We start from the raw sequence: 23,616 nt of genomic DNA, 5'->3' as shown, positions 1-23,616 counted from the left end.
AGTGCATCAAGAGTCATCTGGGGAGCTTTTACAAAACCTGAGGCCCAGCTGCAGCCCCCACACTCTGCTTCCTCAGGCGTGTGGTGGGGCCGAGTGTCTGCAGAGCTAACAAGCTCCCCAGAGGATCTGACTCTCTGCAGGTTTGAGAAGCACTGCCTCAGAGAGGCTTGATTTATGGGCATCTCCTGGGATGGAAATCATAGTTCTCTCCAAAACTGAGTCGTCTCCACACTCAAAAACAGGTTCTCCCAGGAGGCCATGACGTTGTTCTTATCCTTCAGCCTCAAGGTGGGCTGTCTGGTCTCTCCCTACCTTGGCTGTACCCAAGTTTCTTCTGATGCTGTGCTTCAGTCTGAATCAACAAATTCAGAAAACTCATACCACCCAGAGACTTCTACCCAAAATGAAATAAAAATATTCCATTTTTATTTGTTGAGAGAACTCGTGTTTTGTAGAATTTCTCACAGTCAGGATTTGACTGGTTGCATCCCTGTGGTGTCATTTAATGTGTCTGTCCCAGGGTTCTTATAAATCAGTGGGTTGATGTAGAATCTCACGCAGCTTGAGGTTAGATCATTAGGCAAGAATTCTTCATAGGTGGTGGGGTAGGTTGATGAGGAGGCCCAACTTGCCTCTCTATTTGTTATAGTAACAGCCTTTTAGATGATTGTTTTGGTCCATTAATTCATTAAGGATTGCTCATTATCTTTGTTTTTTTTTTCATTTTTTTATTACTCAAATGAATTTATCACATCTGTAGTTGTATAATGATCATAACAATCTGATTTCATAGGATTTCCATCCCACAGCCCAAGCACATCCCCCATCCCCCAAACTGTCTCCTCCAGAGACCATAAGTTTTTCAATGTCTGTGAGTCAGCATCTGTTCTGCAAAGAAGCTCCATCTGTCCTTTTTTCAGATTCCACATGTCAGTGAAAGCATTGGATGTTGGTGTCTCATTGTATGGCTGACTTCACTTAGCATGATAGTTTCTAGATCCATCCATGTTGCTAAAAATGCTGGTATTTCGTTCTTTTTGATGGCCGAGTAATATTCCATTGTGTATATGTACCACCTCTTCTGGATCCACTCCTCTGTCGATGGACATTTAGGTTGTTTCTATGTCTTGGCTATTGAAAAGAGTGCTGCGATGAACGTTTGAGTACATGTGTCTTTGCGAGTCGTGGTTTTCTCTGGATAGATGCCCAGGAGTGGGATTGCTGGATCAAATGGTAGTTCTATGTTTAGTTTTCTGAGGAATCTCCATACTGCTTTCCACAGTGGTTGCACCAATTTACAATCCCACCAACAGTGTCATAGGGTTCCTTTTTCTCCACACGCTCTCTAGCACTTATTGTTTGTAGACTTTTGGATGATGGCCATTCTGGCTGGTGTAAGGTGGTACCTCAGAGTGGTTTTGATTTGCATTTCTCTAATAATGAGTGATGCTCATTATCTTTGAATGTATGATAAACACAACCCAACATAGAAGCATTTGAAGATATTTTTATTGAGAAACAGTGGCGCAGAGCCTGGCCTCGATTCCTTGACTGGCAGCAATGGCATCCTGTGGCACTGTCCTGTGGTTTTAGGTAACTTAGAATGGGCCACAGCGTGCCCAGCTGCCTTTGCCTGAGCCTGGCCTGCTACAGAGTAGAGGGATCAGGATTGACCAAGTACATTCATTTTTTTCCTATTTTTACCTTCAAGCCCTTGACACTGGTCCATTTTCTCTCAAAAACACACAGTAGTCTTGTTTTGTTCCCTTGATCCTCGCTGGGGAAGAGGGGGGTTGTTCTGTGGACTGGCTTCCATTCTCTTCCTGATTCTGCCTGAGCTGCCTTACTTTGCTGTGTGACATTTGTCCCTTTACTTGCAGAGTGCCCACCCCTGTCCCTCTGCTTGAGACAACTAATAGATGTTGACCCTAAATAAATAATGTAATACATGGAACTAACTTGTTGGAATTTTCTGAGTTCCTTCAGTTAAAGTACTTAAGAAACCCAAACAACTAGCTTGTCAAATAAACAAAAAGCTCCTCTGTGCATATGGTGTTTTAGTGTGTATTCTGAAAACATAGCTTTCTGTTATTCATTTTGAGCCCTTAAACAAAGAAAAATATCACCCTTTGCTCTTCTCTTTTAGGAAATTCACACAAACGAAAAGGAAGTAACAGAGAAGGAAGTAACTCTTCACTTGTTGCCAGGTAACAGTCATGTTAGCATCCTACCTTGTGTGCAATTCAAAGCCAGCGATAAATTATGTCATCCCTAGTAGCTCTATATATAAACTCCTTTGTTTTCATCCAGACAGTGTGTGACAGTAATGAGTTGGGCAAAAATATCAAGGTCTTTAGTTCAATAACTGCACACCTGGGACTGAATATTACAACATCAAGAAAGAATTTGTTTCCCCTTCCCCATAGCTGATAAAAATAACCCTAGGACATTCTCACCTCTTTTCTAAGCAAATGAGGCCTTTTTTCAGGTTGCCTTACTTGGCTTCATCAAGTTTTCTGGTCCCCTAGTCAGGGAAATTCTGGTCCCCCACAGAGCGCTACACTCCACATGCACTGGGCTTTAAGCAACTGTGGGGCTGCCAGGGCTTTGCTCTTAGGTCATCACCGAGGAGCCTGGCTTGGTGGGAATTTTTATTTATTTATTTTTTTTGAGATGCAGGAGAGACTTTCCGTAGCTTAAGTTTTAATCATTTCTGAATTCACAAACAGAAACTACTTGGTGTAGCCCTCCTGTATGTAGCTCTCCTGTGAATTGTGCATTCAGTCCTTCCATTTACTTTTTTCTGATCTCAAATGGCTTTTTTCCATAAGTATTTTTAAGAACATCTTCCCAAAACAATAGAGGCCTTGTTCTGGTACTTGTAATTTTATTCCATTTTATAGGGAGGATGAGAATGAATAAGCACACGTTTCTGATTGATCCACCTTACTTGGTAAATATATCAGCATCTATAACTTTTTAAAAAATGTTTATGTGTTAAAGGCTTTTCCCCATGATAATGGCATAGTCCTCAATCCATATATCCTATTGTCTTTGCTTCGGTTATAGATTCTGAAATTTACTTTTGTTTTTAGCTTAGTGCTATGCATGTTCTCCCATCCCCTGGACCCCTGGATTTCCTGACAGTCTCTTCCAGGTGTGCAGCCTCAGTTTTTGAGACTAGATTAAGATTTCTTCCAGCTCCTGCAGCCATGACTCGAGACTCTGTCCGCTCCCAGCGGATAAGAGTGGCGCAGCGGGCCGTGCTTGCGGAGCCCCAGCCCCACCCCGGCATGTCCTGTTCCACCCTGTGTGCTGGTGTCTGGTCTGCAGGGCATGACCACAGACCCATATGGCTTGCCTGGTCTTGCGAGAAGCTCGCCATTAAAAGCTGTTTCACACCAGGAGTTGAAAGCACAGGAAGCCATGCTCACAGGTCTTCCACCCCGGACTCAGCTGAAGCACTTTTTCTGGAACTATTTGAAACCCTAAGGAGGCCCTGACTTGATTGTTTTCTTCAGGCTCTGTGGTGTCTGTAGAGGCTGACCTGGTGGCTGAGGATTCCCATAGTAATTAACTCCTTAGAAGTCTTAGTGTCTGAAATTCTTCTTTGTTTTCATTTTGAAAGTTAGACCAAATGAATTCTGAACCAAACAGTATATTTAGGGACATTAAAGGAAATAACCAGAGGGAGATTCTGAGGAGAAGATGTTTGTCTGTTGGATGAGAAGAAAATCCCCCCCCCCCCTTTTTGGCTGGCCTCTGGCATATGGACGTTCCTAGGATAGGGATCAGACCCTTGCCACAGCAGAGATCCAAGCCCATGCAATGACAATGGTGGATTTTTAACTCTCTGTGCTATAAGAGAACTTGGAAAATTCCTTTTTTTTCCTTTCTTGTTGCAAAGTATTTTCACCTTTTTTTCATGTCCCCTGTATCCTTCTCTTTGTTCCTGCCCTCACTCAGACATCCAAGCCCTCATGAGCTTCTCCACTTCCTGCCTCTCCCTAAATCCTCATCTTTTTGACTGTAGAGAAGTATTCTCTGTCACCAGGAAATAGAGCTTCTCATGCTGCTGGGCGTCTGCAGATAGAGCAGGAAAGGTGACACACTGAGAGGAAATACCCTCAACTAAGAAAGAGAGGAAACACTGTTTTTTCCCACAAACCCCTGACCTCCCTTTTCCTCCCATCCCTGTCCGTGAAGCCAGAATGAATGTGATTGTGCTGCGCCCTCTGTGCCTGAGGAAGCTGCCTGAGGGCCCTGGCCAGGGAGACACCCGCCCTCTTTCAGCAGTTCTGGGGGGGAGGAAGGGCCCACTTGCCCTGGAAAGGGGGCCAAGCGCTCCATCCAGAGGACGCTGGCCAGCCTTTCTGGCTTTGCTCACCTAGGGTACCGCTTGGGTCCAAGTGATAAAAACATGAACACCTGTGCTTGCACGTGTAGCGAGGCCATTTCCAGCCATTTGGAAAGGTCTGCTCTTCACCGTGAGGAGACAGAGAAATGCCCCGTGTGCAAGTGTGTCTGAACCATTGTGATTTCACTTCTCTGTGGTCTCCACTCCGCTTCATCTTCTCCCCTTGGTTTAGCAGCTCCTGAGCTGCATCGTAGCGTGTGTTTGTCTTTGCGGGCATAGAGCTGGGGAAGCTTGTACTGTTCGCATTCTGTGTGTTCCCTGAGGACTAAAGGGGCCTTGTTTTGGTTTCGAGCAGGTGAACAGCTGCTCTGTGAAGCCAGCACAGTGCTCAAGTGTGTCCAGGAAGATTCCTGTCAGCGTGGGATCTATGGAAGGCTGGTCTGCACAGACTTCAAGATCTCTTTCTTGGGCGACGATGAATCCGCATTGGATAATGATGTACGTATGAGCTGCGTTTGGCTGAGTTCAGGGGAGCGGTGCCCTTGCAGCCCCACTCTCTCTTTTCCCAGCTTCTCAGTTGCTCGCCCCCCAACACACACACATACCCACAGCGACCAGAGTCCTTCTCACCACTGGTTTGCTCTCTGTCCTTTGGCATCTCCTTTCAGTGGGAGGACCCTCTGCAGTTTCCCACCAGTGCCTCACGTCACACTGGCTAGCGTTTGACTTCCTAGGTTGACATGGGAAGCTTTTTGTTTTCTTCTGTGTTTTAGTGCAGTACATAGCACTCATGGGAGTCACATCTCCCCAAACAGGCTAGTTCCTCATGTTTCCTCTGTACTTAACTCTTCTTCAAATTCAGGAACTGAGTTATGAAACTGGGGCTGAGGGCAGCACTTGTGTTTGAGTTTACTCTGCACCAAGAAGTAGTGTCCTCGTCCCACTTATGAAGAACGAGCAGTGGAGGGAGGTGAACGCCCACACCCCTCAGAGTGCGCCGTGTGACAGCAGGAACCAGCCACTTCAAAGCATGGGCTTCTGTGCTCCTGTTGCTCTAGCAGCTTGGTTCCTAGTCCTGTAGAAAGACAGCATTTACAGAAACTTGGGGTTTTCTTCCTGAAGCTCTGTCACTTACCTGTGTGCGTCTGCGTGGACAGGTCTGAACCTGCATGTGCCACTTCCCAGAACCTCTAAAGGGCTCTTAGGTGGCCTGGGAGCAGCCAGGAAACAGCAAGTCCTGCCTGGGTTTGAAAATGAGCGCTTTCCGCATTTCTCATACACTTCACTCCTTCAGTGTCCCTTTCTTGGGGATGGACTACATTTCCCTCTTTGTTCAGTTTTTTAAAGAATGTATACCTTTTCAAAACGACAACAACAAAAAATGAAACAAAGGAAAAAAAGTATACCTTTTCATTTTTTCCTGGTTTATTGAGATATAATTGACATAACATTGTATTCGGTTTTTTTTTTTTTTTTTTTTTTTTCTTTTTTGCCTTTTCTAGGGCCACTCCCACGGCACATGGGGGTTCCCAGGCTAGGGGTCGAAGCGGAGCTGCAGCCGCCGGCCTACCTCAGAGCCACAGCAATGCGGGATCCAAGCTGTGTCTGCAACCTACACCACAGCTCACGGCAACGCCGGATCCTTAACCCACTGAGCAAGGCCAGGGATCGAACCCAACCTCATGGTTCCTAGTCAGATTCGTTAACCACTGCGCCACGACAGGAACTCCAACATTGTATTAGTTTAAGGGTACATACAGTATAATGATTTTGATATATTTTGTATTGTGGTAATTTCTGCTGTACAACAAAGTGATTAAATTCTATATGTACACAAAAGTTTTTTCTTGTGATGGGAACTTTTAAAATCTACCATCTTAGCAATTTTCAAATGCACAACGCAGTGTTAATTATAGTCTCCATGCTGTACGTTATATCCCGAGGACTTATCTATTTATTTATGATCAAAGTTTGCACCTTTTGACCACCTTCACCCATTTCTCCTATCCCTCCCCATTTTCCTTCTTTTTTTAAATTACTCAATTAATTTATTACATTTAGAGTTGTACAATGATCATTATAGTCCAGTTTTATAGGATTTCCATCCCACACCCCAGCACATCCCCCCACCCCATTTTTCTTAATATGCAAGTGGAGAATGGTGATTTGCTCTGCCTATAAATGTCTAACAGTACACAGAAAGGAGTCAACAGTTGTTTCTTTTTGAATTTTGTAGGAAACCCAATTTAAGAATAAGGTCGTAGGAGAAAATGACATTACACTCCACTGTGTTGACCAGATTTATGGAGGTAAGTTTCTGTTTTCCCCTGGGGTGTTGTCAGTCTTCGAAAGTGTAACTGATAATGATTATTTTTTGGTCCCTTTATAGTTGACTAAAATTTCTTCACATATTTACCTTGTTAAAATCAGTTTTGTGAATGATAAAAATGAGGTGTAAAGTGGCTTATTTGGAGTCACTTAGCTGGAGGAGTGGGCTTGAACTTGGAACCTGTTCTTTCATGATGCCATTACATATTAGATGTTGATCATATGTCAGTGTTAGCTGTGCAGGTCTTACTCTTTTATTTTTCTTTTTTTGTCTTTTAGGGCCACACCACAGCATTTGGAAGTTCCCAGGCTAGGGGTCTAATCAGAACTGCAGCTGCTGGCCTACACCACAGCCACAGCAACACCAAATCTGAGCTGAGTCTGCATCCTGCACCACAGCTCACGGCAATGCTTGATCCTTAACCCACTGAGCAAGGCCAGGGATTGAACCCGCAACCTCATGGTTCCTAGTTGGATTCGTTTCCGCTGCGCCATGACAGGAACTCCCAAAGATTTCCTTTTTTTTTTTTTTGTCTTAAAGGCTAACCTGATAAAGGTCTGTTGTGGTGCTCTTGAGTGTCTTTGCTACTGACTAAACAAGCCTCTCTCTGCTCCACTTCTCTATTTTTGTAGTCAGGGCTTTGTCAGAAATCTTCCAGTAGCGTTTATGGTGTTCCCAGCACCAACAGACCCTGCGGGTTCCAAACTCTGGGGTGGAGGTGGGGGCGTGTCCGGAGGGCCTTAACCATGAGTCCAGGATTTGACTGTCCCCAAAGCACATCCCCAGGGAGCTCCCTTCCATCTTTTATAATTTCACTTTCCAGAGTTGGGTTTTCTGCACAAGTCAGTTCTGCTGACAGTGGCCAGTCTTTTTTTTGTTTTGTGCTTCCTCGGGAGGAATGAGGAACCTTGGCTGTTCTTGGAGAACCAGGGCCCCTGCTGGGTGGGACTGGGCCCTTGCCGACAATTACTTAGAAGGTAGAGCTTTTCTCTCACTTTTGAGAGGTGTCCTTAGAAGTAGATCGTCTACCTTGTTACTTTAGCATTAACTTGAAACTTGATTTTCCTTATAACATGATTTTCCTTCTTAATTTCATTGTTGATGTGTAGTGTTTGATGAGAAAAAAAAGACTCTCTTTGGACAGCTGAAGAAATACCCTGAGACACTCATCATCCACTGCAAAGACCTCCGGGTATTCCACTTTTGTCTGAGGTACACAAAAGAAGAGGAAGTCAAAAGGGTAACTAGTTGCATGTGTTTTTAGGTTTTATTTCCCATCAGGTTTTCCCCACTAACTCTAGTTCTTACTTCCAATTCCCGAAGGTCGTGGGGAGCCTATCACTCTGTAAAGTTGAAATCAGTTACAATCTGTGTGCTTAGATTTGAATTGAGAGCTGATTTGGTAGCGCATGACTGTATTATCTTGGCACATGCTACCTTCAGTCCTTCTGTTTATAGTGTTTTTGTTCCCGGAGCCTCCAGAGGATGGGAGGTGGTAAAGCAGGGTCAGAAGGCAGTGGGGGAAAGGGGAAGATGGAACTGCTAGAAGCAGCCCTCTCCGCTCACCTCTGACAGCCTTCCCAGAAGGCAGCAGCAGTGACCCCCAGCTCCTGGAATGAATGAGTTGACATCTGGGAGGCTGTGGTTACCCATGGAAGGAGGAGGAGGTACATGGGTCAGATGAGCAAAAAGCAAGTCACCAAATAAGCCTGCACATTTGGTCACTTACTTAATCTGGTTGCTGCAGCACATTGAGATAATGTAACTGGTTTCCATGGTTATCATAACTTCCAGGATTTCTCTTAAGATACTGAAGATTTCAGGCTGGCCACAGTCATGGTAGATATATCAGGGGAAACTTATATGCGTTGTTTTTGGCTACAGTGAGTTATGCATTCTTTTTAGGAAGCCTTTTAATTTTCTTCCAGTAGTGTGGTGGTTCAGTTAGAATAATAAACATGATTTTAGTGTCTGTTGTGAGCAGGAAAAAGAGTGGTATAGATAAGGAAAATTGCCAGAGGAGCCAGAAACTTCATTTTGAATGATGATTTTAGTCGTCTCTCTAAACACACTTTTGTTGAGAACTTCAGACAAAAGGCACAATGGATTGATTTCCTTATCTTTTTTTTTTTTTTTTTTGGTCCTTTGCCATTTCTTGGGCTGCTCCCATGGCATATGGAGGTTCCTAGGCTAGGGGTCGAATCGGAGCTGTAGCTGCCAGCCTACGCCACAGCCACAGCAACGTGAGATCTGAGCCGCGTCTGCAACCTACACCACAGCTCTCGGCAATGCTGGATCCTTAACCCACTGAGCACGGCCAGGGATCGAACCCGCCACCTCATCATTCCTAGTTGGATTCGCTGACCACTGAGCCATGACGGGAACTCCTGATTTCCTTATCTTCCAGAATATTCTCAAGGCCACAGAAGTAGATCAGGATAGCTAAGCATCTTCGTTTTTATCTGATGTCACCTGTATGTCTTTGACAAGTCACATTTTTGAAGTATCTGAATATAGCACTTAATTTTTTTAGCGCTTTGTTTTTGAGAAATTAGACTAAGTTTAAAAAATTGCTTTGGAAATTTAAAGCTCTTAAAAAATCTGACAAAATGGTTAGCATTCTGTTTATTTGGCATTATTCCCAGAGATAACATTACAGATACAGACCTCAACAAGAGTTGGCATGCTGCCCATCAGAACCCATTAGCGTTACTGAAAACCTAGACAACTTGGTTCTTGTCTCTCTCAAGTTTATCTGCAAAAGCATAACTCTCTCAAGTTTATCTGCCAAAAGCATGACTCTTTCCATTGCTTGGTTCTCTTCTAGATTGTCAGTGGCATAATCATCATACCCAGGCTCCAAAACTACTTAAACGATTGTTCCTGTTTTCCTATGCAACTGCAGCACAGAACAATACAGGTGAGGTTTCATCTGCAGGTAGCCAAGACCCTTCCGGTTCCTACCTATAACTTATGGGAGAAAACCCATCTGTGGTTCCCCTCCTGCTTCTCTGCAATTGGTCATTTCTTGCTTGGGTGATTCATTCAGATGTCTTAAAAATTTTTTTTCCTGTCATCTTTGTTGCTTTCTTTCTTTCTTTTATTTATTTTCACAACCACACCCATAGCATATGGAGATTCCCAGGCTAGGGGTCAAATCGCAGCTACAGCTGCTGGGCCTACACCACAGCCACAGCAAAGTGGGATCCAAGCCAAGTGCGTGACCTACACCACAGCTCAAGGCAACACTGGAACCCTGACCCACTGAGCGAGGCCAGGGATAGAACCTACATCCTCATGGATACTAGTTGGATTTGTTTCTGCTGTGCCACAATGGGAACTCCTTGTCCATGGGTTCTTTTTTCTACTTGAGTATATTTGATTTCATTTCATAAGACTCTACAAAATGTCTTGCATTCTAGTAAGTTTTTCAGCAATGAAAACATGCTGTATAGCAAATATTTTAGGGAGAAATAGAATAGTTGGGTATAAGACAACACATCAGAAAACTAGTTTGATTAGAAAACTTAAAATTCCAAATGTTTTCCATTCTGTTCACTGTAAAAGAGCAATCTTTTAAGTAAGAAACTTTGGTCATCTGCATTAGCTATTAACAGTGCCTAGCATTGAATTAGTGTTTCCACAGATGTCTGTCTTCTTCCTTCTCTGGATCTCACCTCTCCATCTGTTCACTTGTTCTACCCACTCTTCTTTTGCTTAAAATTCCAAGCTAGCATTTTTATTTTTTTCTTCCAGTTGTATTGAGATATCATTGGCACACAGTACTGTTTAAGATTAAGGTATGAAGTTTCCTTAATACTTAAGGTATGAAGTTCTTAAGTACTTCACAAATACTTCATACTTAAGTATGAAGTTCCCTTCATACTTAAGGTATAAAGTTGGTGGCTCGCAGATTAAGACCTGGTGATGTCCCTGCTCTGGCTTGGGTTGCAGCTGTGGCTCCGTTTCCATCCCTGACCCGGGAACTTCTGCACGCTGTGGGCGCAGCCAAAAAAAAAAAAAGTTTTAAGGCATACAGCATAGTGATTTAACCTACATACATCATGGAATAATTACCGCAAAAAGTTTAATGAATATCCTTCATCTCGTATACAAGATTAAAGACATAGAAAAACATTTTTTTTCCTTGTGATGAGAACTCTTAGGATTTACCCTCTTTAACAACTTTCACACGTAAATGCACAGCAGTGGTTTGTTTTGTTTTGTTTGTCTTTTTGTCTTTTCAGGGCCACACGCACGGCATATGGAGGTTCCCAGGCAAGGGGTCGAATCGGAGCTGTAGCCTCAGCCTGCACCACAGCCACAGCAACAGGGATCCGAGCCGCGTCTGCGACCCACACCACAGCTCACGACAATGCCGGATTTGTAATCCACTGAGCAAGGCCAGGGATCAGACTGGCAACCTCATGGTTTGTAGTTGGGTTCGTTTCCATTGCACCACAACGGGAACACCCAGCAGTGTCAATCATGTACATCGAACCCCTCTGCCCATCATCCTTAACGTGAAATTGATGTTTAGTGCTCCTGTGTGCCTTGTGCTTTTCACCAGGGAACTGGCATGCTAGTTTAACCTCATTTATCATGCATACTTTCTGACATGCTGAGTTGCATTGTCATTAACTGCTCACTTGGTAAATGTTTATCAAACGCTTGCTGTGGGTTGGGCCCTTGGGGAGATGAACAAGTCTAAATCCCTGCCCTCTAAGAGCCTCAAGTCAGACAGAGGGATGTGTGCCCTGGTGGGAGGGCTATCCAAGGCGAAGGCTGTGACTGAGCTACAGGTGGAGATGGGGGAGTGTCTGGCACGCACACAGGAATCTTTGGCCTGTGCAGAGATGTGCAGAGGGCTAAAGAGAGCGGGTTGCATTTTGGGAACTATGGTGATTTAGTAGAAAGGGTCTGAATTTGGAGAACTGTCCCACCTGAGTTCAAATCCTTGCCCAGCTAACCAGAGCTGTGTGATCCTGGGGATGACATTTAACTCTTGGAGCCTGTTTTCTCACTTAAAAATTGCAGTATTAATGCTTCCCTTGGAGTGCTGCGAAGATTGTAAATTGTTTGCATGGTGCGTGGGGTGCAGTCGTTGAATGAGGGGTAATTGAGAGTGTAACTGCTTGTTCAGGACAGACAACGTCCAGAGGATCTCGTGTCAGTATGAGATACATTTAGCACTACTGTCAGGCTAAACATAAAACCTGTTCCTTAATTCAGTAAGTTCATCTTTGAAATGACCTTTTCACTGTGCAGTATGTGTATGTGCTGATTAACTGGGTACTGGCTGACAACAGCTTGTTGCAATATGACATATAAAATAGGAGGTCTTTGTTGATTCCTCTAACTTATATAAACATTTATTGTGTCTATGTTTGAAAATCTTACTCTTGTTTTTGGGAACTCTGCCTCTTCCTTATATCCTGGCTCTTGGTCTGGACCCAGCACAGGACTGTTTGACAGCTTCCTGGCACATGTCAAGCTGGGTGCCAGAACCTTTACTTTGACTGACCCTGGCAGTTTCATTACCTTGCGGTGGCTTTTTGTGCCAGGAAGCTCAGGATAAGTAACATCTTCTCTTCTATCTGAATTTTAGCCCCTTTATCGTCTCCTTTCAACCTCCATTTTTTTTGGGAAGTGAAGTCTCTAATGATGATGCAAATTGACTGATGAGCTTTTTCACTAAGTAGGGATTTGTAGGGGGGTGCTTTGCAATCTGAAATCTTTCATTATTCTCAGGCTTAGTAATTCACAGATGTGGAGTCCCCGTTGTGGTGCAGTGGTTAACGAATCCGACTAGGAACCATGAGGTTGCAGGTTCGGTCCCTGCCCTTGCTCAGTGGGTTAACGATCCGGCGTTGCCGTGAGCTGTGGTGTAGGTTGCAGACGTGGCTCGGATCCCGCGTTGCTGTGGCTCTGGCGTAGGCCGGTGGCTACAGCTCCGATTCGACCCCTAGCCTGGGAACCTCCATATGCCGCGGGAGCGGCCCAAGAAATAGCAACAACAACAACAACAAAAGACAAAAAGACAAAAAAAAAAAAAACCATGCGGGTTCGATCCCTGGCCTCAGTGGGTTAAGGATCTGACATTGCAGTGAGCTGTGGTGTAGACCACAGACGTGGCTCAGATCTCACGTGGCTGTGGCTGTGGTGTAGGCCAGCAGCTGTAGCTCCAATTCAACCCCTAGCCTGGAACCTCTATATGCTGCAGATGCAGCCCTAAAAAGCAAAAAAAATAATAATAATCATAATAATTCACAGATGTGCTTGAGCTGAAAGGTACTAAATGCTTTTATGACAGGGTATTTTAGGGAAGAACTTAGCTGTATTGATAAGAAAATGATCTATTATGCATTGTATTATTATTACTTATGTCCATGGGGGACTTCTTTTACATTCATTACTTTATGGGAATTTCCTGGACTGCTGCCTAGATTTGATTCCAGCTCTGCCATTGCTTAGCTTTATGACACTGGACAAGTTACTTGACCTTTCTGTGCCCCTTCTGTAAAATTGAGGAAATATTACCACCTGTCCCATAGGGTTGTGGGGATTGAGTTTTTAAATGAAATATGCTCAGAACAGCAACTGGCACATACCAAGTGCTGTATAAACTTAACTACTTAAAAAAAAAAGTTAATCTTATTATCATCCTTTGTACTATGATCTGGTTTCATTAAAAGGAGCAGGTGGAAAAAAAAAAAAAAACACGTGGCAGCTAAACAACATGCTACTAAACAACCAATGGTTCACTGAAGAAATCAAAGAGGAGATTAAAAAATACCTAGAAGCAAATGACAACAAAGATACCACCCTCCAAAACCTATGCGATGCTGCAAAAGGCGCTTTATTTTATAGCAATACAAGCCCACCTCAGGAAACAGGAAAAAGCTCAAATAAACAAGCTAACTTTACATCTAAAGCAGCTCAAGAGAGAACAGACAAGACCTAAAGTTAGCAGAAGGAAAGAAATCATAAAGATCAGAACAGAAATCAATTAAGTAGAAATGAAGAAAACCATAGAAGAGATCAATGAAACAGAAAGCTGGTTCTTTGAAAAGATCAGCAAAATGGATAAACCCTTAGCCAGACTCATCAAGAAAAAAAGAGAGGACTCAAATCAATAAAATCAGAAATGAAAAAGGAGAAGTAACAACGGACATCACAGAAATACAAAGGATCATAAGAAACTACTATATGTAACTATATGCCAATAAAATGGAAAACCTAGAAGAAATGGACCAATTCTTAGAAAAGTACAATCTTCCAAGACTAAACCAAGATGAAATAGAAAAGATGAATGGACCCATCACAAGAACTGCAATCGAAGCTGTGATTAAAAAACTTCCGGAGTTCCCATCGTGGCGCAGTGGTTAACGAATCCGACTAGGAACCATGAGGTTGCGGGTTCGGTCCCTGCCCTTGCTCAGTGGGTTAATGATCCGGCGTTGCCGTGAGCTGTGGTGTAGGCTGCAGACTCGGCTTGGATCCTGCGTTGCTGTGGCTCTGGTGTAGGCCAGGAGCTACAGCTCCAATTCGACCCCTAGCCTGGGAACCTCCATATGCTGCGGGAGCGGCCCAAAGAAATAGCAAAAAGACAAAAAGAAATAAAAAATAAATAAATAAATAAAAAACTTCCAACAATCAAAAGTCCAGGACCAGATGACTTCAGAGGTGAATTCTATCAAACATTTAAAGAAGAGCTAACACCTATTCTTCTGAAACTGTTCCAAAAAATCGCAGAGGAAGGGACACTCCCAAACTCATTCTATGAGACCACCATCACCCTGATACCAAACAGACAAAGATATCACACAGAAAAGAAAATTACAGGCCAACTTCACTGATGAACATCGATGCAAAAATCCTCAACAAAATACTAGCAAACCACATCCAACAATACATTACAAGGATTGTACATCATGATCAAGTGGGATTTATCCCAGGGATGTAAGGGTTCTTCAATATCCGCAAATCCATCAGAGTGATACACCACATTAACAAACTGAAGAATAAAAACCGTATGATCCTCTCAACAGATGCAGAAAAGGCCTTTGACAAAAATCCAACACCCATTTCTGATTAAAAAACCCTTCTGAAAATGGGCACAGAAGGAACCTACCTCAACATAATAAAGGCCATATATGACAAACCCACAGCTAACATCATTCTCAATGGTGAAAAGCTGAAAGAATTCCCACTGAGATCAAGAATAAGACAAGGATGTCTGCTCTCACCACTGCTCTTCAACATAGTTTTGGAAGTCCTAGCCACAGCAATCACAGAAGTCAAAGAAATAAAAAGAATCCAAATTGGAAAGGAAGAAGTAAAACCATCGATCACTATTTGCAGATGCCATGATACTATACCTAGAGAATCCTAAAGACTTGACCAAAAAACTGTTAGAACTCATCTGTGAATCTGGCAAAGTCATAGGATACAAAATTGATAACACAGAAATTGACTGCATTTCTATATACTAACAATGAAAGATCAGAAAGAGAAATTCGGGAAGCAATCCCGTTTACCATTGCATCCAAAAGAATAAAATACCCAGGAGTAAACCTACCCAAAGAGACAAAAGACCTATACTCTCAAAACTGTAAGACACTGATGAAAGAAATCAAAGATGACACAAACAGATGGAAAGACATACCATGCTCTTGGATTGGAAGAGTCAATATTATCAAAATGACTATACTACCCAAGGCAATCTACAGATTCAATGCAATCCCTGTCGAATTACCAAGGACCTTTTTCACAGAACTTGAGCAGAATATTTTAAAGTTTGGAAGCACAAAAGACCCAGACTAGCCAAAGACATCCTGAAAAAGAAAAATGGAGCTGGAGGAATCAGGCTCCCGGACTTCAGACTATACTACGAAGCAACAATCGTCAAAACTGCATGGTACTAGCACAAAGACAGACATATAGATCAGTGGAACAGGATAGAAAGCCCAGAATTAAACCCATGTACTTACAGCCAACTAATCTCTGATAAAGGAAGCAAGACTATACAAAGGAGAAAGGACAGCTTGTTCAATAAGTGGTGCTGGGAAAATGGGACAGCCACATGGAAAAGAATGAAATTAAAACACTCCTTAACACCATACACAAAAATAAACTCAAAATGGATTAAAGACCTAGATATAAGACCAAATACTATAAAACTTTTAGAGGAAAATGTAGACTGAACACTCTCCAACATAAACGACAGCAACATCTTCTCAGATCCACCTCTTAGAGTAATGACAGTGAAAACCAAAATAAACAAATGGGACTTTATCAAACTGAAAAGTTTCTGCACAGCAAAGGAAACCCTAAACAGAATGAAAAGACAGCCCACAGAATGGGAGAGAATATTTACAAATGAATCAACTGACCAGGGATTAATCTCCCAAATTTATAAATACCTCCTACTACTCAATACCAAAAAAAACAAACAATCCCATCAAAAAATGGGCAAAAGATCTAAACAGACAATTCTCCAAAGAAGACATATGGATGGCCAAAAAACACATGAAAAGATGTTCAACGTCACTCATTATTAGAGAAATGCAATCAAAACCACTATGAGGGTACCTATCACCTTACACCAGCCAGAATGGCTGTCATCAAAAAGTCTGCAAACAATACGTGCTGGAGAGGGTGTGGAGAAAAAGGAACCCTATGACACTGTTGGTGGGATTGTAAATTGGTGCAACCACTGTGGAAAGCAGTATGGCGATTCCTCAGAAAACTAAACATAGAACTACAATTTGATCCAGCAATCCCACTCCTGGGCATCTATCCAGAGAGAACCATGACTCAAAAAGACACATGTACTCAAACGTTCATTGCAGCACTCTTTTCAATAGCCAAGACATGGAAACAACCTAAATGTCCATCGACAGAGAAGTGGATCAAGAAGAGGTGGTACATATACACAATGGAATATTACTCAGCCATAAAAAGAATGAAATATCGGCATTTTTAGCAACATGGATGGACCTAGAAATTATCATGCTAAGTGAAGTCTGTCAGACAGCCAACATCAAATGCTTTCACTGACATGTGGAATCTGAAAAAAGGACAGATGGAACTTCTTTGCAGAACAGATGCTGACTCACAGACTTTGACAAACTTACAGTTTCCAAAGGAGACAGGTTGGGTGGGGGGATGCGCTGGGGTGTGGGGTGGAAATCCTATAAAATTGGATTGTGATGATCATTGTACAACCATAAATGTAATAAATTCATGTAATAAATTCATTGAGTAATAAAAATAAAGGAGCAAGTGAAATAAAAAAAGCAGGTGGAAGTTTTATCAGACACTTGTTTTTTGAGAATGCTTTCTTTTTCTCCTCCCACTTTTCAGGGCTGCACCTGTGGCATATGGAGGTTCCCAGGCTAGGGGTTGAATCAGAGCTGCAGTTGCCGACCTACGCCACAGCCATAGCAACTCAGGATCCAATCCACGTCTTGGATCTACACCATAGCTCACGGCACTGTAGATCCTTAACCCACTGAGCAGGGCCAGGGATTGAACCCACATCCTCATGGATCCTAGTTGGGTTAGTTACCACTGAGCCACGGTGGGAACAAATACGTATTTTTTAAAGATGTGCACAAGTTTGAATTAACTGATAGGTGTAAATACACGAGATTGTTTTGGTTCTCGTCACCCCCATCAAGCAGTGGCTTGGGAGGGGACCAAGGACACACTTGCTGAGCTATAAGTGCAGTGCTCCTGGGGACTTGCTCCTAGCAAGCAGAGTTGAGGCAGCAGTCCCCGTCACCATGATGTGGCCCTAGGCAGGCAGGCCCTGACTTTCACCGTGGCTGATTTGTTCATGGCTTTCAAAAACCAGTTCTCTTGTGGCCCAGGGGATTGAGGATCTGGCGTGGTCACTGCAGCGGCTTGGGTCACTGCAGTGGCCGGGTTCGATCCCTGGCCTGGGAACTTCCACATGTCTCAGGTGTGGCCAAAAAAAAAAAGAAATCCTCTTCTTGGCAGTGCATTTTCAAATCAAAGGAGGTTTCGCACTCAGGAATCTGACATGCTGTTCAGATGAGTTTGCCATCTTCTGCACACATTGGTAGGGCTAAAAATACTTTATTATTTTAGTATTTGTGCCAAGCCTGTCTTTTAGTGCTTCACAGGATCTTTTTATGTTATATAAATTATCTCATGGTCAGATGACTGAAAATGGAGCTATAAATTACTTTTGCAAGGAATGGAACAAGAACAGCTCCTTCCCTGCCCCCAGTATAAAAAGGCAGAGCCTCAGTCATAACTTTGGATAAATGACGGAAAAAAGGAACAAGGTTAGGATTAAGCAGTGAGTTCATTCTTTGTGGATAAAAATGGGCTTAATGGAGGAAGTTGAGGCCCAGGGATCCACTTTCACTTCATTAAGATACCAGTGCTTCATGACAAGACTTTGTCTTTTTCAATTTTCTTCTTAGCTACCGACCGCAAGAACCATGCTGTAATGTTTGACACACTCCAGGACTGGTGTTGGGAGCTGGAGCGGACCAAAGGCAACATGAAATACAAAGCAGTGAGTGTCAATGAAGGGTATAAAGTCTGTGAAAGGTAAGCCCTCAGTGCTGTGCTTTCCTGTTTTGTTTTTTTGTTTGTTTGTTTGTTTTTGCCTGTACCCGCAACATGCAGAAGTTCCCAGGCCAGGGCTTGAACCCATGCTACAGCAGCGATGAGCTGCTGCAATGACAACACTGAATCCTTAACCCACTGAGCCACAAGAGAGCTCCATGCTTTCCTTTAATAACAGCTTTATTGAGATATATATGCATATATATATATATATATTTTTTTTTTTTTTGGTCTTTTTTTAAAAAGGGCCGCACCCTCGGCATATGGAGGTTCCCAGGCTAGGGGTCTAATCGGAGTTGTAGTTGCCAGCCTACATCAGCCACAGCAATGTGGGATCCAAGCCTCGTCTGCGACCTATGCCACAGCTCACAGCAACCCCAGATCCTTAACCCACTGAGCAAGACCAGGGATCGAACCCGAGTCCTCGTGGATACCACTTGGGCTCATTAACCGCTGAACCATGGCAGGAACTCCCCATACTGAGGTCTAATTCACAGTTCATCCATTTCACCAATGTGAAGCGCGTGGTGTTCTTTTGGTACCTTCACAAGTTTGTGCCGCCATCACCAGAGTCAATTTTAGAACATTTTCATCAACCCCAAAAGGATCCCATCCCCGTTGGGAGGCACTCCCCATGTCCCCCCAACTCCCCGATCCCTAGACAACCTCTAATCTACTTTCTGCTCTATAGATTTGCCTCTTCTATGTATTTCATAGGAATGGAATCATATAGCATGTGGTCTTTGTGCCTGGTTTCTTTTACTTCATGGAAGGTTGGCAGGGCTCATCCATGTTGCAGCATATATCAGAATTTCATTCTTTTATTACTGCTGGATAATAATATTCCACAGTATGGATATACCACATTTTATTTATCCATTCCTTAGTCAGTGGACTGATTGGGTTGTTTTCCCTTTTTGGCCATTATGAATATGCTGCTCTGAACATTAGTGTACAGGGTTTTGTGTGGATGTATATTTTCATTTCTCTTGGGTCTATACCTAGAGTGGAGTTGCTGGGTCTTGTATTAACTCTGCATTTAACCTTTTGAGGAACTGCCAGACTGTTTTCCACAGCCACTATACCATTTTACATTCCCACCAGTAGTGTGTGAGGTTCCACCTTCTCCATACCAATACAGTGCTTTTTAAAAAACCCTGAGTGTATCCCTTAAAACGTTTAAAAGTGAGTGTCTTTTTTTTTTTTTTTTTTTTTTCTTTTTGGGCCACCCCGAGGCATATGGAGTTCCCATGGCCAGGGATCAGATCCCGTAACCCACTGTGCCGGGCTGGGGATTGAACCTGCATCCTGGTGCTGCAGAGATGTCACTGATCCCATTGCGCCACAGCAGGAACTCCTGAATATGGGTCATTTTCTTCCCATTATTGTATCTAATCTAAATGTAAAACTTTCTGAGGCATTTCTGAATATATATTATGTTTTAACTTTACTTTTATCAAGCACTTCGATTATTCATTCAGTAAACATTTTTGAGGGCCTACTATGTGCCAGCCAATGTCTCAACTACTGGAGATGCAGCCTAAAAATCCCTGCCCTCCTGGAGCTTTCCTTCTAGAGGGAGGAAAATGATGATAGAGTAAATGAGTAATTAGACTGTATTAAAAGGTAGTAAATGCTACGGAGAAATAGGACCAGGCAAGGGGCTTGGGTGTGCTGGAGGTGTTGGCGGGACCTTGGTCAGGCAGAGGGGACCACAGGGGCAAAGGCCCTGAGGTGGAATCTTCTCTGCCTTGTGTGAGGAACGGGGAAGAGCCCCAGGGCAGGAGGGAGCAAGGGGCAGAGTAGTAGGAGGTGAGGTCGGAGAGGAGAGGGGCCCGTGGAAGCTGACGGCCTGGATGCTTTCATAATTTGTGGCGCATTGCTGAGGAGTTTCAGCCGAGGCGTGATGTGGTCTGACCTACATTTTTAAAGGATGATTCTGCACAGTCCTTTTTTGGAAATTTGAATCTTATCATTTTGGAACATACTCCTCAACACCCTGCTAAGTTGCCAAAAATTTGTATTTTTTGTAGAGTGTTTTGTATCCATGGTTCTGAGGAGCGTCTTGAGCAGATCAGTTCTGATTTTGATCCGTCTCAGACACTTACAAGGTTAGCTGTCCTCTGACAGCACAAACCAGGGTGATGCTGCAGGGCAAGTTTCTTATACACGCCCCCACCCCCACCCTGCCCCTCCTCCCATCTTTATAATCACCGAGCTCAGAAAGGGCAACCCTTCCTCAGCAGGTGGTCAACACCCTTGCCCCTAGGAGGAAATATTTTGTAACATGATGTTGACCTTAATGGAAAGCGTCCCAGTTCCCAGGATTGTATTTTAAATCCTGCCACATACTGATGAAATTTCTTGGTATTTGCGTCATCACATCAAAAACGTACCAGGTAGAAAAGGTGGTGGGAGTGGGGTGTTGGGGGTGTTTGTAATTTGAGGTGGATGGGAAAATAGAACCCCAGCAAACTTTTGGTGCTCAGAGTCCTTGGTGCAAACACCCCAGGATGCCCCATCCATGCACTGCCGCAGCCCCGCACTCACCCCACTTTTCTGCCCCGTGGGGATGATAGAGGAAAAGCTGTGCTTTGTTTCTCACCTGGACCACTTGTGGTAGCTGCCCCCATGGTCTCCCCCTGCCCCACTTTGGCCCCCAGCTTCCATTCTCCGTGTGGCAGGCTGAGTGTCTCTGGTGTGCTTCTCGTCATCCTCTCCCTTGCTTCGCTGGCTCCTCGTCTTCATGATATCGAGGATAAAACTCCTAACAGGTGCTACAAGGCCCTTGGTGACTTGACTCCTGCCTGACTTGACAGCTGTGTGTGAGCCCTGTATACATCCCCACCCCCTCCCTCAGGCTGTGCCCAAGCCATCTCCTGTCTGGGATGACCTTTTGCTTCTGGCTGTGCAAGTGAGTTACCTCCACTTCATCTGTCAGGTCTCTGCTCAGGCATGTCTTGTAGAGAGTCCTCCCAGGACTAGGGCAGGCCTCCTGGTGCGCTTTCTTGGCACTGCATGCCTGTCTCCATAGCACTGCCTCCGATCACGAGGTTCTTTTTAATCTCTGTTGCCATCTGGTTAATGTTTGTTTCTGCATCCCATCAGCTCTGGGGAATCAAGGACACTGCTTTTGTTCATCTTGATATTCTCAGCACCTATGGTGCCTGGGTTAGAAGAGCCACTCAATAAATAGGAGACAGAATGAATGCATTAACAAAAGCCCCAGTAGTTAGAGGAGACCCCAGTTAGTTTGGGTAAGAATGAGAAACTGACTGTCTACTTTGCCTTCGCCTAGAAAGCTTTTCCCATGCCCCACCTCCCTGGGAAAGTACGAGGAGGTCCCAAGCCTGCAGGATATGTGTCACACAGGAGAGCTATGAATTGATGCTGCCGCAGGAGGACACTGCTGCTCTGGTGCTGTTGCTGGGGCGCCTCCCTCACCCTAACTGAGGTTGTGCCTAAGTGGATCATGCAGCTTTCCTTAGACAAATTCAGCTTGTGTTTTGAGAGGCTGTTTACTTTGTGTTCAGAACTTATCCTAATGACAGAAAGGATCAGTTCAGGGAGGGATAGTTGTTTGTAGATGTTGGGGGTCTCACAGCAGAGCCTCCACAGAACCCCCTTGAGTTCCCTGGGACAGGGTAGGGTTTGACAAGCTCCTCTACTGGTACAGAGCTGTCCTCCTCTCTGCAGCCTCCTTTCTGCAGTGACTGACATGCTAATACACTTGGTTCTGATATTCCCCCCCGCCTCCCGCTTTGGTGAAAGACTAAGAAAAAAATTAACTGGTTAACCAACATCATAAAATATTTAGCCTCACACGTTGGGGAAGACATGCAGATTTTTTTTTTTTTTTTTTTTTTTTTAAAGCAGTGAGGCCCCATCCCAGCTTTGAAGAATGAGCCTCTGGGGAAGGAGCTGAGAATCTGATTTTAAACCAACCCCACCGGTGACTGTCCTATAAGGGTTGGGGGACACTGTTCTTTTTGTAAGTTGCCATCTAGAGCCGTGCTCCTCACTGGAGGCTGTGCTGCTCCGTCATCACCTCGGGAGCTTATGAAATGCAGATTCTGACCCTGGAGGTCTTGAGAGCTGCTTTCCTTATAAGCATCCAGGTGATTGTTGCTATTCACTTAGAGTAGCAGGAGCTTCTACAAGAACTGCACTCATCCTGGTTGCACACCTGGAGAGCGTTTCATAGTTCTGGGATGGAGACTAGACATTGGGAGTTTTTAAGTCTTCCATGTGATTTTAATGGGCAGCCTGAGTTTGAGAGCCAGTGGTCTGTGAAGTGGCCTTTACTTCAGTGACAACCCTGAAGAAGGGATAGTAAGCTCACGCACCCGAGGAGACATGCAAGAAAATATTCCAAGCACTTCAGAACCTCACAAGTCAAATAAATCTTCTAAGTTTTAATGGCTTGAGGTACCTTAGCCTTGACCAGTGGCTAGTGGCTCCCAGACCTGGTTTTACATCACAGTATTATGGGAGCTTTTTTCCCTTTTGAATTCCCTGTAAGGGTTTCTTTTCTTTTTTTCTAGTGTAAAATTTCAAGCAGTATAAAAGAAAAGAGAATTTGATGAATTCCCTTTTATCTATCACCCAGCTTCAACAGTTATTAATTCATGGTTAATCTTATTTTCTCTATGCTTCTACCTACTCCAATACCTGCCCCCCAAACATTTTGAAATAAATCCTAGAACTTATCGCATTTCATTTATGAATATTTCAGTGTTACATCTCTAAGAATTATGCACTCTTTTTATAAACATAACCATAAAGCCAGAACCATTAGCACACTTTTCAAATTTAGTATTTGAGCCCTTGGACAAAAAGACCAAAAAAAAAAATTTTGACCCCTTAATGTCATTCAGTACCCAGTCTAGTATTCAGATTTCTCCACTTTAATAGATGTTTAAAACAATCTGTCTTTCTGGCACCCCCTCCATGGGGTAGCACTAGTTATCCTATTGCCCTTAAACCTTCCTTCTTGGCAAGACATAATAAACAGTTCCAGACCACACAGCCACTTGGTGAGTAGGGGGACAGCACAGAATTGCAGTTTGCCTAGAAACCTACCTGTTACCTGAGACGAAGGCTGAATACTTTGGTCAAAATAAATCTCTATCTCCACTCAGAAAAAAAAAAAAATTATCTTTCATCTTTTTTTTTTTTTTTTGTCTTTTTTTTTTTGCTATTTCTTGGGCTGCTCCCATGGCATATGGAGGTTCCCAGGCTAGGGGTCGAATCAGAGCTGTAGCCACCGGCCTACTCCAGGGCCACAGCAACGTGGGATCTGAGCCGCGTCTGCAACCTACAC

The 23,616-nt window shown here is 43.7% G+C and overlaps 1 protein-coding gene across 1 annotated transcript in view; it reads left to right on the top strand.

Annotated features, from left to right (window-relative positions):
* The window catches only part of MTMR12 (myotubularin related protein 12), a 76,774-nt gene that overhangs the window by 26,716 nt on the left and 26,442 nt on the right, over nt 1-23,616 (top strand). Inside the window, 7 exon segments of the mRNA XM_021077144.1 lie at nt 2,147-2,207; nt 4,713-4,855; nt 6,594-6,666; nt 7,796-7,926; nt 9,514-9,526; nt 9,529-9,606; nt 18,146-18,275. Coding sequence (XP_020932803.1) covers nt 2,147-2,207; nt 4,713-4,855; nt 6,594-6,666; nt 7,796-7,926; nt 9,514-9,526; nt 9,529-9,606; nt 18,146-18,275 — 629 coding nt within the window.

This window comes from Sus scrofa, chromosome 16 (genome assembly GCF_000003025.6).
Source record: "Sus scrofa isolate TJ Tabasco breed Duroc chromosome 16, Sscrofa11.1, whole genome shotgun sequence".
Classification (NCBI taxonomy): Eukaryota; Metazoa; Chordata; class Mammalia; order Artiodactyla; family Suidae; genus Sus; species Sus scrofa.
Note: the sequence above shows the minus strand (reverse complement) of the source record. Positions and strands in the feature narration are given on the sequence as shown.